Source organism: Garra rufa, chromosome 3 (assembly GCF_049309525.1).
Source record: "Garra rufa chromosome 3, GarRuf1.0, whole genome shotgun sequence".
Lineage (NCBI taxonomy): Eukaryota > Metazoa > Chordata > Actinopteri > Cypriniformes > Cyprinidae > Garra > Garra rufa.
Genome location: NC_133363.1, coordinates 44,021,233 through 44,036,204, shown reverse-complemented (window position 1 = coordinate 44,036,204; position 14,972 = coordinate 44,021,233). Strand labels below are relative to the sequence as shown.

Genomic DNA, 14,972 nt, shown 5'->3' with positions numbered 1-14,972 from the left:
TCAAATGTTTTTGAACAGTAAGATTTTTAATATTTTTAAGTCTCTTCTGTTCACCAATCCCGCATTTATTTGATCTGAAGTACAGCTAAAGAAGTACAATTTTGAAATATTTTTACTTTTTAAAATAACTGTTGTCTATTTGAATATATTTTAAAATGCAATTTATTCCTGCTATCAAATTTAAATTTTTCAGCATCATTACTTCAGTCTTCAGTGTCACACAATCCTTTAGAAATCATTCTAATATGCTGATTTGCTGTTTGAGATTTTTTTTTTTAATTATTATCAATATTTAAAACAGTTGAGTACATTTTTCAGGATTCTTTGAATAGAAAGATCCAAAAATCATTTATCTGAAATAAAAAATAAGAGCTTTTGTAACATTATACACTACACCATTCAAAAGATCAGTCAGTATAATTTTTTGAGGGGAAGAAATAATAGAAATTATTACTTTTATTTAGCAAGGATGCTTTAAATTGATCAAAAGTGATAATAAAGACATTTATAATGTTACAAAAGATTTCTATTTCAGATAAATGCTGTTCTTCTAAACTTTCTATTCATCAAAGAAACCTGAAGAAAAAATTACAACATGTTTTCAACATAATAGTAATGGGTTTTTTTGAGCAGTAAATCAGAATATTAGAATGATTTCTAAAGGGTCATGTGACTTGAGTGATGATGCAAAAAATTCAGTTTTGAAATCACAGGAATAAATTACATTTTAAAATGTATTCAAATAGAAAACAGTTATTTTAAATAGTACAAATATTTAAAAAATTTACTGTTTTTGCTGTACTTTGGATCAAACAAATACAGGCTTAGTGAGCAGAGGAAACTTATTTTAAAAAAAAACATCCAAAATATTACTGTTCAAAAACTTTTGAAGTTGTACCGGTTTGTAGTAAAATGAGGCTGAATAAATGACAGAATAAAATTGTATATTTGTGTGATTTTAAGTGAAATGTAATATTTGAGTGAAGTTTAAATAAACAATGATTTTTAGAACATAGTATTTGGTTTGTCTAGCTTTTGCTGTAATGACAGCAGCATTTGAGCTCCATGAATTAAACCTGATGATCACAGTCTCCACTTGATTTGAAAATGATCCCAAAAGCATCTTGAGCTTAAATGGAAACAAGAACATCTAACTGCCTTCCAAAATCAGTGTCACAAATTTATTTGATTAGACTGAAGTGTAGTGCAAGAGCACTTGAGATTAGTAGAGGTCCATGGGTGAGGCTCTTTATTTGTTTTAAGTGTATATCTGTAGAGATTTGGACAGTTGGTGATGAATGCCGTTATTACTTCTTGTGAGACCACACAATAACAGTGAACCTCCTGAAGCTTAACACACTGCTTTGCTAAGGCTATCAGCTCAGCGTTAAGTTCAGCAGACGGGACTGTCTGCACCTCCAGAATCTCTAGCGTGTTTGCGTAACTCTGCCTAACTATCCGAACCTCATCCAACAGCAATGTCCAAGTGAGCAGCCGAAGGTATCGGACAGGGATGCTGGGCTGCAGTACTCCTGGAACGTGCAATTCGGGCAGGGTGTGGTCCAGCTCAAGTTCCACCCAGAGACGCGGGTGTCTCTGTTTTAACTCTAACCATATCTGGTCACACAGAGGTATGGTGTATTTGAGCGAGCGTTCGCAACGGAGCTCTAGTTTCTTTAGTGCTGGTCGTTCTGGCAACATGAGATCTTTAAAGACGTCTTGTGACAGACTAGCCTGAAAAACTCCAAGAACATTGAGTGAACGGCAGCATTTCAGTGCTTGCCGCAGCGTTTCGGCATTGACGCCGCACACCAGAGAGTGATTGTTGATGTAAAGGCTATGCAGAGCTGGGCAAAGCATGGCTACACTCCTAACGAAGGAGTCGCTGAGGGTGAAGGGTACACCCCTTAGGTCAAGCACGGTTAGGGATGACCCGTTGGTCAGTATGTCCACTATGCCTTGCTGCAGGTCCTGACCAGCATAAAAGAGAGGCGTGTTCCCCACACAACTGATGGAAAGTCCTTCCAGACAGCCGTCACCTCTGGCAACTGCCTGCCGCAACACCCACAGTGCTGTTTTGCGATTGGCTGGATCGGTCAGACACATTCTCAGTTTCAAATTTCTGACCAATGGCAGAAGAGCAGAATACCTGTCGGGGACACTGGTTCCTGACTCGCACCTAAAACAACAGATAAAGTCACACAGAGCAAAACAGGCATAATTTTTGTTATTTATTATTAATTATTTTGTTATGATAAGTATGTACAGTTTAAGTCAAAAGAATCTGTAAAATGTTAATTATTTGACGCTGTTCTTCAGAAAAATCCTTCAGGTGCCATAAATTCTTTGGTTTTTCAGCATTTTTGTGTGTTTTAAAAGTGGCATTTTCAGGAATGACTATGATTTTGATCTTTTCACACTGAGGACAACTGAGGAACTCGTACGCAACCATTACGGAAGGTTCAAGCGCTTACTGATGCTTCAGCTTTTTAAATCTGAAGATCAGGGTAAATGTAACTTATTTTGTCTTCTGGGATACATGTAAGTATCTTCTAAAGGGCAGTACTAAATGAAAAAAATGATATTTAGGCAAAATAAGAAAAATGTACACATCTTCATTCTGTTCAAAAGTTTACACCCCTGGCTGTTAATGCTTTTTTTTTCTTCTGAAGAGTCAGTGAGAGTTTGAACCTTTTGTAATAGTTGCATATGAGTCCCTCAGTTGTTCTCAGTGTGAAAACCAAATCTGTGGATCTCCAAATCATACTGTCATTGTTGGAAAGGGTTCAAATACACAAAAATGCTCAAAATCCAAAGAATTTGTGGGACCTTAAGGATTTTTCTGAAGAACAGCGGGCAGTTTAACTGTTCAGGACAAAAAAAACTGTGGATCATTCAGGTAACAACACAGCATTAAGAATCAAGCGTGTGTAAACTTTTGAACAGGGTTATTTTTTATAAATTCAATTATTGTTTTCTCTTGTGGACTATATGTAAACACCTTTATGTGAAATATCTGATTCAGGTCAGTACTAAATAAAAAATTACATGGATTTTGTAAGATCCCTCTTATTTTGGTAAACTAATTAACGTTTTACAGATTCTGCAAGGTGTGTGTGTAAACTTTTGACCTCGATTTTTTTTTTCAACCAACATGACCTTTTAGGGACTCCGTACTAATCATGCAACATGCTTTATTAGGGTACTTAATCAGCAAAGAACCTTTGGTCAGATATGGGGCCATTAAGAAGAACAAGAGAAAAAAAATCACACAGGAGATTTCTTTAATAACTTAGTTTCTCTTAGACAGCAATGAGATTATAATAAGAAATGGAGAAATCTCGCATACACCTTTTACAATTTCAGGATCTCAAGAATGTCTCAACCTGTGCTCAGAGTAGCCAACATATCAAAAATTGTAATATAAATTATCATTAAACCATCTTAAGGCTTATCTTTGTCATTTAGAGTTATAAAGTCATACTAGCTACATTAGTTACATTTATTGTAACTCTGTATGTATAATTTATTCTGGGAATTTTTTGGAGAGACATGTGAGACCAAGTTAATACCTACATGCAGTATAATTGAGATCTCCATAAAGTCCCCAGAGACATGAAACAGCAACATCTGATTAATAAAATGATCCTCTGGGAAGGTTTCCTTATATCTCATGGACACAATAGAAACCACCAGTTCTTACCTGACTTCAGTGTCTTTCCATGAGCTTGGGTGTGTCATGATATAAGACCAAGCCTTACAAACAGTAAATGCATTGCATTTATCCTGTAAAGGCAGGAAAGAAAAAATATGTGCAAGTATCTCTTCTGGCAGATCCATTCCATACAAAATCAGCCCTTTATCTTCTGTCAGCCGCAGTGTGTTAATACACTTGAAACCGGTTATCTCATATAACAACCGAAAACCTCTTAATCCAGCATAGTCCGTGACGACTCTGCTGTCTGTATGTCTGTCAGACTTCTGAAAAAAAAACATATACGTTCTCAAACTTCTGTACTTCCTCCTGCGTTACGAGTTCCGTTGTTAAACGCAGCGATGAAAACAGATGTGGAGCTTTGAGCCAATCAACATCTAATGCGGGAGACTCCTAACCAATCAGATTGGTGAACACTGCAGTGGGTGTGTCTTAGTAGCCAAGACGGTGCTTCGACACCTCGAAAGTTTCCTTCGTGTAAGTTTGGAGGCCTGTTTAGACTTCCTTATCACTCAGACAAAGTTCACCAAACCGTTGTGTAAGTAACATGTAATATATATAACAAAGCGCAGGTTTCGTTTTCGCTATTATGTGACTTGAAGGCAAGCAGTGTTACGTTGTGTTAAACTTTTGTTCACGTGAACAGTAAAATGTAAGTTATAAAAAATAAAAGCCACGAGACTTGTGTGAGCGAGCGTTTGTATATGTTTTAACCACTGTCTTCTCAAAAGCGTAAAAAGGTAACGTTAACGTTTTGTAAACGTGACGCATCATATTACCTGTAAACATGTGCATCGCATATCTAACAATCACCAACGTCTGACCCCATTTATGTAGCAGTATCGACCATCACGCTCACAGCCTTATAAGGAAGTGGTTACATCCTGGAAACAAACACAAAATAATATATTTTTGTGTTAGCCTAATAACATCTTAAATGCATTCTGCTTTGCTTTCACAATTTCTTTGTCTAGGTGTTTTTTTGCGTGGTGTAATTTGTTTTTTTTTTCTCACAGGATTGGGACAGGAGTTTGATCAGAAGATGGACAGTATAGATACAAAGGTACATTGTGTTTACATTTTTATGTCTGTCCAGATGTTGTATAAGTGAATTAACATTGTGTGTATAATTTTATCTTCATCTGCAGAGGTTAAATGACAGCAACGGCAATGATGGTGCATTTTCAGGGTGCACTGTACTCTTCTTGGGGTGGAGCAGTCCAGCACACAACCTTCTATCGCTTTACAAAAATGAGCAAGGGAAATTCAGCGTGTTCAAGGTTATTAAACTCACCCTTATAGGTAAGCATTAATAAAAGTGGCCAGCAAGCATAGAGGGTTTGCACTTCCGTCACGATTTAGTCAGTTATTGCTATATTGGCGATACTCTGATGTAAACAACAGCATGGATTGCACGGTAAATGTACTACTATATACATTGTTCTGCTAATTTATGCTGTGTAAACCATGGAAAAATGTGTGGAAGCTGCTAAATCATATAGAGAAGGACTGGAATTTAAAAAATTTTTAGGGCTGGTCCGAATACCATTTTTTGAGCTTCGAAACTTTGGTAGTAGTCAACATCGAATATTCGAAGCTTCGGTGGGAGGGGCTGAACATATTCTTCTCTCTAATAAAGGCAGGAATCTCTGTATGTCTTTCTGTTTGCATTTTTATTATGTCGAGAACAGTTCATCCAAACGATTTTTGCTGTGGACCCAAGGGAGTGCAGTGTTGCATTTTGGTGCAATATGGACACAACACATTCAGAATTAATAAATTGTAATAGAACATTGCTAGTTGGATGCGACGCGCCTCACGCAGGCAGAGCTTATGCTTCATGAACGGACACTGCGCTAGTGATATAAAAAACACAGGTCTGTTAAGAGCAATACTTTTAATAAGGTAGCCTAACATTTTTTAACAAACAAATCACTCCCAAATCAGAAATTAGCAGCACAGTAATTACTGACACCGTAAAGGGTAGGCTATTTAAATAAAAGAAGAACGAAAAAAATGGCGAGGTGTTTATATAAATAATTTATTTAAATCTAAATTATTTATAAAAAAAATATATATACATTATATATAACGTTTGTGTATATAAGCCTATATATAAATTACATATATGTATATTATTTTGAAACCCAAAATAAATGAGGCTCAAACATTATTAACAAACGTGCGTGTTTATTTGAGCATTTCCGTCAGTAAACAAGCAGCCTACAAAACGTTAAAATAAATCAAATAAATAAATACATTTAAATATGAAACTAGCCTAAATAAAAAAATGTTAAATAGGCTATTAAACAAACATTAGTTGCAAAAATTACTAAAACCTTGCCCGGACCTTCTCCGACAGCTCATCAGAATTACTGACCCGAGTCCGACTGGAACCGGTCTTTTTTCTCTTTCTCTTCCCCATTGCACAACTGTTGTTTTTAATAGCAAAGGGATTACATTTATTTTTTTTATTTTATATATTTTTTTATTTTCCTTTATTTAGGTTATAAAGTTAATTTAGAAATATATTTGGAACACTTTTTATTTGTTACATTTAAGTTTTTGTTTTTTAACGTAACGACCAAGTCATCACGATTTCAATTAAAATCCATAGATATAAGCACGCTTTGCAGAACATGGAAGCGCCAGCGCTGTGTGAAACTTCATTTTTGCTCATAAAGGTAAGACTAATATATCATCCGAAACTGTAAAAAAATTATTTAAATAATTCAAATCGAAAAAAAAAACCTCTTTCATTAGCTATAGGACTAATCCATAAACATGCATTTAGGCATTAAAGGCGCGTCCAATGAGCAAATGGTATCAGGATCGTCAACTTCATCTTTGTGTCAAATACTAGTTTATTAATAAATAATTCAAATATCTCCTTACTTTTTCCCCGACACATTCATGGTAATTATTTTTGCTGGGGGTTTGCGGTCAGCTTTAGCCTACTGCGTGCATTTAAACGTGGAGGCGCGGTTGTCATTGCGACAGTCACAGCCCTAATTTTGCTTCTACCGTTCAAGTGGGCCCGACTGTACTTTATAGTGTCTCTCAAATATTACTCAATCTCTTTTTTTTTTGCTGTCTCTGTGTTGGTGGCGCAGCAGTCTCATCTTCTTCATTCATATTTAAGCGCGAATGAGAACCATTTCGCGGGGGATGCAAGGTGTATGGAAAAAAAAAAACGAATATTCGAATCTCAAAATTTAAAATCGAATGCCAACCCACCGAACGAATATTCGAATAATCGAATATTCTGGTCCAGCCCTACAAAATTTGGACAAACTAAAGTTAATAGGTGGTAAAGATCCTGATCTTTCACCTGCCTGAACGGAAATGTTAAGAACAAACACGAATGTTGTCAAGATTCTTTGTTTAGTTTGGCCAACCACAAACGCGTTTTGTTCCTAAGACAGTGTTTTTGCACACTTGTCCTTGATTTGTTATAACTTCATAGTCTATAGTACTCCAAATGTTTTTCGCTGATTAGTACAGCCCAAAACATGACAATAACTGACCATTTTCAGCAGCAATAATTAGCAAAATATGAAAGTTTTGTTCAGTTCAGTGGCATTGTTTACATTCAGTGCCACTGAAGGATAACATTTTTAGAATCAGTTCAAATTTATAAAAGATTAAACATAGGTTCCAAAATAACAGCAAGAACTGAAAAGTTATGTATATTGTGATTTCTAAGAGCAGGCAGCCCAGGCCCTGAAACAGAACATCTGGCATGTTTGCTAAGTTAAGTGTGAATTCTAAGCTCAAAGTACAACAGTGCCTTTTGTTTAGCACCTTTGCATTTGAATGCTAAATAGATCAAGGCCGGGAAAATCCTACTAGACTGATTATCTATATCACATTTGCATGCTTTGTTTAGATTGTCTCTGCCTCTATGTAACCCTCCCCCTGGAAAGGTATATAAACTGTAAGGTATATGCCTTAGTCAGATGACTTTTGATGACTGCAGCGACGCACAGCTAGTATCTCAATAAAGAGAAACTTCTGCTTCAAGATATCCAAACGTCTCCTGGTCTCTAAGAAAAAGCTCACAACACCACCAATATGGCCAAATGACACCGTGTCGTGAAAACACTCTATACAAAACTCAAAGAGTATGGTGGTTTAGGTATACAGAAGATTTATATTTCTTTGTGTTGTAATTGATGCAATTCTAACTGTCTTTGATCCAGATTCTGTTGGCGGACTGGAAGGGTACGAAATCCTGAAACTGCACGATGCTGATCCCTTCCTTGGGGTGGAACTCAAATTCATGGCCATGCCACCCTGTCAGCGATTCCTGGAGAGCTACGCATGTGGTTCGCTTGCTCAGTTTCTGTCCCAGCATGCCTCACGCCTTCTTACTCTTTCTGATGGGGTCGTCATGGAAACACAGCTCAAAGCAGGGATACATAGGTTGGACCAAAGCCTTCAAGATCTAGAGATGTGTCTGGATCACATTCGCCAATCACAGGTATGTGTGTTTGTTTATGCTGATACGACTGCCAGGAAAGCTTTATACCGTTCTGTACTTTTATGAGCAGCTGTTTGCACAGAACCTCAGATAACGGAAGTAAATCACAGTTCACTGCTGCTTAACAAAGGCAGTTTTATGAGTTTTTTTTGCTGACCTCAAAGTTTACGATGATTTGCATTTAGGCAAAGTTTATATTTAGGCCAAAAGGTCATTGGTCTAAATGGTGCTGGGAATTCCCCAAAGGCAAGGATAACAAATAAGAAATGTTAATTGAACATGCTTTTGACACAATTTCAGCTCTGAGAAGTTGCTACAGGTTTATAGATAAGTTGATTTGGTCACATAAGCATGTGTCAGACAGCTGCCTAAATGCCAAGTTTTCTATTCAAAATGTAAATTAGGTACATTTTCTGAAACATATGCACCGTTCTAAAATCTGTTTATTCTGCTTTTGTGGTAGATTATATGTGGTGTCTGCAGCAACTATGAAAAGTCAGCAAATTGCAAGTTTTGAGTAATTGCAACAGTATTTATAATATCATATAGATAATATGGTATATAGTATCAATGGTGAAAATGATTAAAAGATTTCAGTTGCGTGATTCTCTGCCGTAGCTTTAATAGCTTAAATTTGCTTTAGACATAAAGTGAAGATCCAACACAGAAACCAAATATTACAAAAGTAAATAAAATTATTCTTAAAATCAAACATTAAAATGCATTCTAAAAGTAGTTCTAGTTCACTCCTAGAACGAAAATTTCCTGATAATTTACTTCCCCCATGTCATCCAAGATGTTCATGTCTTTCTTTCTTCAGTTGCAAAGAAATTAAGATTTTTGGTGAACATATTCCAGGATTCTTCTCCATATAATGGACTCAATGGCGGCCAATGGATTGAAGGTCCAGTTTGCAGTTGCATTGCAGCTTCAAAGGTCTCTACACAATCCCAGCTAAGAAATAAGGGTGTTATCTAGTGAAACAATAAAAAAAAATGTATTTCAAAACTGTCAGACATCATTGTTTTACCTTTTTTTGTTAAGTGCGTTTTTTTGTTAAAATGTTCTATTTGTTAAAAAGTATGTGCATTTATATTTTTCTTAGAAAATGTCAAATCGCTTCAATAGATAAAACCCCAATTTCTCGGATAGGATCGTGTAGAAACTGCAATTTGGACGTTCAACCTGTTGCCCACAGTTAAAGTCCACTATATGGAGAAAAATCCTGGAATGTTTTATTGAAAAACCTTAATTACTTTTCGACCTGAGATAGAGAGACATGAACATCTTGGATGACATGGGGGTGAGTAAATTATCAGGGAATTTTCATTCTGGAAGTGAACTTTTCCTTTAACATGATTACAACAGATAATAAAAAGGCTTGCAATAGAAAATTTGCTATTAGATTAAATTGCTTTCTAAATTAATGGTTTAATACTCTTGGCAGCCAATAATTCACTGCCGTGTTTTTTTGAGGATGAGCGGAAGCCACATATCTGTCATGCCTGCACATGTTGGCATCTGCTGGCAACTTCTACAAAGCTTAATTTATTAGATGCAGTAACTAGAAGTACTTGCTTGACTTGGCATCAACAACAAAAGATATGGGAAGCATTTTTTCCTGCCTTTTAAAAGTCGAGTTTGTTATACTTTATGATTTTATGGTTGCAGTTTTATCATTTGCATTTAGCCTGTTTTTCCCTGTTGTCTGCAACCATGTCACCACAGAATTCTGAATTAGTTTTTGTTTTTACATTTGCAAAGTCTGAGATGTAAAAACCATTCTTTAGCTTTCAGTACCTTTAAGCTTACTTGTAAAATAAACGTTTGAAAACGTGATAATAATAAATGATTATTTACTAAAGTTGTCAAATTTTTTCCTTCCCTATTTACATTTTTTTGTATGTAAAATTTTTCAGAGATTATTGATGAAATAGACAATAGACAAATTACTCATAACACCAGTAAAAGGAAGTACAGTTTGGCTTGAACAGTGTAAAGTGTAACATGTGAAGAAGATCTGTTGAGACTCTCATGAGTTTTTCGCAACCTACTTATGCCAAAACTAGTCAGGTTTAACAGAAGGCTATTGACTTCTTGCATATTCTTACTATGAAACTGACCTTCTCTGTCCAGATGTAATCACAGACTTTGTGTCTGCAAATGTCATTCAGTAAAAGTACAGGTGCTGTGATGTATCAGTCTTGCTCTGATGAAAACAGTGAGAGAATATATGTTTATTGTGAGGCTCCCAATGAAATTAAAAGGATAGTTCACCCAAGAATGAAAATTATGTCATTAATTACTCACCCTCATGTCGTTCCAAACCTTCTTCAGAACACAAATTAAGATATTTTTGATGAAATCTGAGAGCTTTCTGACGCTGCATAGACGGCAAAGTAATTACCACGTTCAAGGCCCAGAAAGATAGTAAGGACATTGATAAAATAGTCCATGTGCTGTCAGTGGTTCAACTGTAATTTTATGATGCTACGAGAATACTTATTGTGCGCAAAGAAAACAAAAATAGACACTTTATTCAACAATTTCTTCTCTTCCGAGCGTTCACGATTCCTCTGCAGCACATCTAGGTTCTAAATCAGAATGGCGGCTTTTGCATCAGAAGCATCACACGCATGCCTCGTGCTACTCTTGTTAACATGCGTCAAATGACAAGAAAGAGAAGAAATTATTGCATAAAGTTATTTTTGTTTTCTATGTGCACAAAAAGTACTCATAGCTTCATAACATTATACATGGACTATAGCATGTTACATGGACTATTTTACAAGTCTTTACTACCTTTTTCTTAAAAATATCCTAATTTGTGTTCCGAAGATGAACAAAGGTCTTACAGGTTTGGAACGACATGAGGGTGAGTAATTAATGACAGAATTTTTATTTTTGGGTACTATCCCTTTAACACCTTTTGAGATTTTTTTTTTTTACCAAACAGCTGCCAACTGAGCCCTGCATTCTATGAATATAGCATATATGGTTCAGATATTTTCAAATAAACAGCTGTTTATTAAATGCATGGCTGTTTTGTAGCCTGTGCGTTTGCGAGATGACGAGGTCACACAGTTGGAGCAGCAGCTGCAGAACAGCTACGGTCCTCCCAGTCAACCACCACAGGAGCTGCCCAGGAACTGCTTTCTGTTTCAGAAAAGAGTTTTTGGTGAGTTTTAACTATTCAACTTATAACTTATATCTTGTTATCACAGACTAGTTTTGAGTTTCACATTCAAATGATTTTTGTCTCCTCCTTCCCTGTGCTCTCAGACGACAGGCCTTTGACTCCAGCGGACCAGCAATGGTTTGCTGGTCATGTGGGACGGGATTGGAAACGAGTGGGTCGGGCTTTACAAAAGAACTGCCGTGCCCTAAAAGGCCCTGCTATCGACAATCTTGCCTATGAGTATGAGAGGGAAGGGCTTTATGAACAGGCCTATCAACTGCTTGGACGTTTTATCCAATCAGAGGGAAGGAGTGCCAAACTGAGCCGTCTCATCAGTGCACTAGAGGAGACAAAACTGACCAGCATGGCAGAGAGCATGTTGGGCATCCAGCCACGAGATTGAGACTGTATGAGAATGAATGAGTGACGTGTGTGTGTGTGTGTGTGTGTTCTTTTTGTACATGTGTGATTGGTTCCAAGATATATAGCTACATTGAAGAGTGTGCGCACTCATTTTTGTGAAATTTGATCCCATCATGACCTTGTAATGTCTCTGTTTCTTACTTGAAATTTCACAATCACCTGTCTGCCCAAAATGGAATACGTTTTAAATAAAGAGTTTTTCATGCATATTTCATGCACAACTCAAGATTTGTCCTCCACATTGTCCTGTCTGCATTTTATGAGGTCAGTAAATTTGTTACGTGCATAAGAGCAACAAACTGCAGATGCTAAAAACAGCATCACTTTAACTTCCAGAACTTGAGTGTGTCTTAAAACAGTGAACTGCCCTCCGCTGTTGCCCTCCGGTGTTATTGTTAGAAGGCACTTAGTGTAGCAGGACCACTATGGATTGACTCTTAATCAGCACATTACATGAAATCACTCGTTAAAGACAACTGGAAATACAGAGCTTGACACCACTTTAAAAATTAAATTGTGACGACCAAATTCCTGTCATGCATATTAAGGATATTACTGAACTATAGATTACTTTCATAATAATGTTTCTAAATAAACTGCTTTCTAGTCCAAAAGCATGCTTAATCTGATTATAAAACCGCTCCACTGAGTATAGGTCACCTATATTGATCTAATTTTTTAAGAGACTGGAAAGGATAAATATGACATGGGGCAGTATTAAAGAGCATTGCTGAATGTATATTGTAATTAGAAATTCAATCCTAAAATCAATATTCGGGAAGTTCTATAAATAAATGCCAACCCATGATACAGTAGCATATTACTACTTTTTCCGATAAGCTGAAACATTTAGAAAAAAGGTTAAGGATTTCCTGCTGCTTTTTCCCTGACGTTTTTGATCTGAGAAAGAGGTGTGGTGAAATGAATTAGTTGAATAAAAAAACAGGTAAAATGAACAAAGTCAACGTCTGGATCTGATTGTGTTCTAATACGCTATGAGATGCTATTATTCTTAGAAATTAATTTTAGCTTAATGGTATCTATTGAGGGCGGTCAGATTAATGAAATGGATGAGGCCTTTCTCCATTAAAGCATTACCCAGACCTGCCATTAAAGTATTACATGGTTAAGAGATCACATTCATTTTAGTTATGGGGATTTAGAAGCTCTAGTTGTTTTCTAGAGTGAAATCTAACATTTTCATTTATGAAAAACCTGGTGATTAAATACCAGAGAAAATTACACAACAGTTCCGTTGTTACCTGTTCCGGAAACATGTTTTGTTAACTGTTTTATCGACAAAATCATTTAGCAAGAATTAGAGTTTTCCTTCATTTGGGTTCGCTCAAAATGTAAATGTTACTCGCATATGATTATGTAATGATATTTCAACATACTTGTGACGTTGCAGCTTATGGAGGAGGGTCTGTGATTTTGTCTCCACCCTGGTAATAAAGATAAAAGCATGTTAAGCAGGCTATGTGGCTTGATATTGCTCTTATCTTAGTAAAGTAATCCATCAGGGTGACCTGTGTGTGTGTGTCACTGGTGTGTTCAGAAAGTTAGGGCTGGGCTTGGCATGAAATCAAAGCTGAAGTTATGTATTACATTTTCCCCTCCCCTTGGTCACATTTCAAAGAATCAGTCAGATATTTATCTTTACCTAGAAGTATATGCATTTATTTAATTGTGTAAGCGTCACAAACCTTCACATTATTCTCCTGTGCAAACTTTGACATTTTGACCGACAACAGAAAGCCAAACGAATAACACTAAGTGTGAAATGATGCATGCGTGTGCATGCATTTTAAAGTCTTGAGTAATGACATCCTAAGATCTCCAGAGATTTACACTAGATATAAAAAACTCACTCGGTGATCTTCTTTTTCAAAGCATCTCAGCCACATAATAGTTGCTGAAGCACAAACTCTTAAAGCTTTATTATGTGTTGCTATCTTAAATCCAGCAGCATCTGGCTCTCATGTCAGTGGTTAGGCATTAGAGAAATCCACAGGAATCTTTTAGAGCTGTGAGATTGCGAGTGTGTGGGGGAGAATATTTCTATTATATATTAGTATATCTGTGCTTCATCATTGCAGATGCTTTTTTAAAACCCCCCACTAATGTTAAAGATGTTCATGTAACTTTGCTGGTAAAGCATGCCACTTGCAATATCAAGATCAGGGGTTTGGTTTTGTAAGGCACACACATACTTAAATGTTTACCTTAAATGCACTTTAAGTTGTTTTAAAGCATCTTCCAATTGCAGAAATGTAATGTTTAAAAGCATCAATGCACAAATTCTATAATACACACACACAATTGTAACCTGTAATATTACAATTATAATAGTTCTGTAAACAAGTAATTCGTCACCTTAGAATTATAAGGTTCTATCTGACATTTTTGTCAAAATTGTTATTCACATTTTCTTATTCTGTGACAATTTATTTACATTATTTGATTTTCTTTTGTAAGCGGTGTACATTTTGGCCGTTTTTTTTTTTTTTTTTAGAAAACAAAAATGGTTCTATCTACAGAAGTCTATGGAATGCAAAAACTTGCTCAGAATGCAGATAGAACCTTATAATTCTAAGGTGACGAATTGTCAAAAAAAAAATTGCCCTGTATATTATATTTTTCCACTAAATCCAATACATTTGGTTTTTGCGTATCACCAAGCCATTCACTACGGATGCTTACTTAAAAATATGCAAAAGGTAATTTTTGTCTCATTCATAAGGTCTTCTACAATATCAGCAGCTTTCGCCTTGCTCGATAGCTAATTACCCTCCTCCATCCCCAGCTCCACCTCTTGTGCAGATTCAGCCTTCTGATTCGAACTAATTTCTAAAATGTGTGCATTAAATTATTGAACATTAATTTTGAGGGCTTCTTTTGTCCTCATTTGTCGCTTTGGCTAAAAGTGTCTGCTAAATGACTAAATGTAATATAAACGTAATATCTACAATACACAGACAATACCTGATATCTGCAATACACAATGCTAGTTTTAGCCTGACGCAGTTATCATTTTCACGTACAGTGCCACAGTGTTCAAATTGCAAATGCACTTGCACCCATCTGTTCACCCTTGGGCATGCTGGTTTGAAAACCAGGTGTGTGTTCAGGCGCATTGTTAGTGCTTTGCTATTTAGTGGCAACTGAAAACG

General features: G+C 36.2%; 2 protein-coding genes across 2 annotated transcripts; one reads left to right on the top strand and one right to left on the bottom strand.

The window, feature by feature from the left end:
• Positions 1–17: 17 nt before the first annotated feature.
• Positions 18–3,967, bottom strand: fbxl8 (F-box and leucine-rich repeat protein 8). The gene is made up of 2 exons (XM_073836227.1): positions 3,704–3,967; positions 18–2,179 (listed from the first exon to the last, which is right to left on the bottom strand). The coding sequence occupies exons 1-2, from the start codon at positions 3,838–3,840 to the stop codon at positions 1,174–1,176; spliced, it is 1,143 nt and encodes a 380-aa protein (XP_073692328.1). The 5' UTR covers positions 3,841–3,967; the 3' UTR covers positions 18–1,173.
• A 171-nt stretch (positions 3,968–4,138) lies between these two features.
• Positions 4,139–12,025, top strand: tradd (tnfrsf1a-associated via death domain). The gene is made up of 6 exons (XM_073837188.1): positions 4,139–4,253; positions 4,732–4,778; positions 4,864–5,017; positions 7,918–8,198; positions 11,250–11,376; positions 11,481–12,025. The coding sequence occupies exons 2-6, from the start codon at positions 4,758–4,760 to the stop codon at positions 11,777–11,779; spliced, it is 882 nt and encodes a 293-aa protein (XP_073693289.1). The 5' UTR covers positions 4,139–4,253; positions 4,732–4,757; the 3' UTR covers positions 11,780–12,025.
• The last annotated feature ends 2,947 nt before the right edge of the window (positions 12,026–14,972 follow it).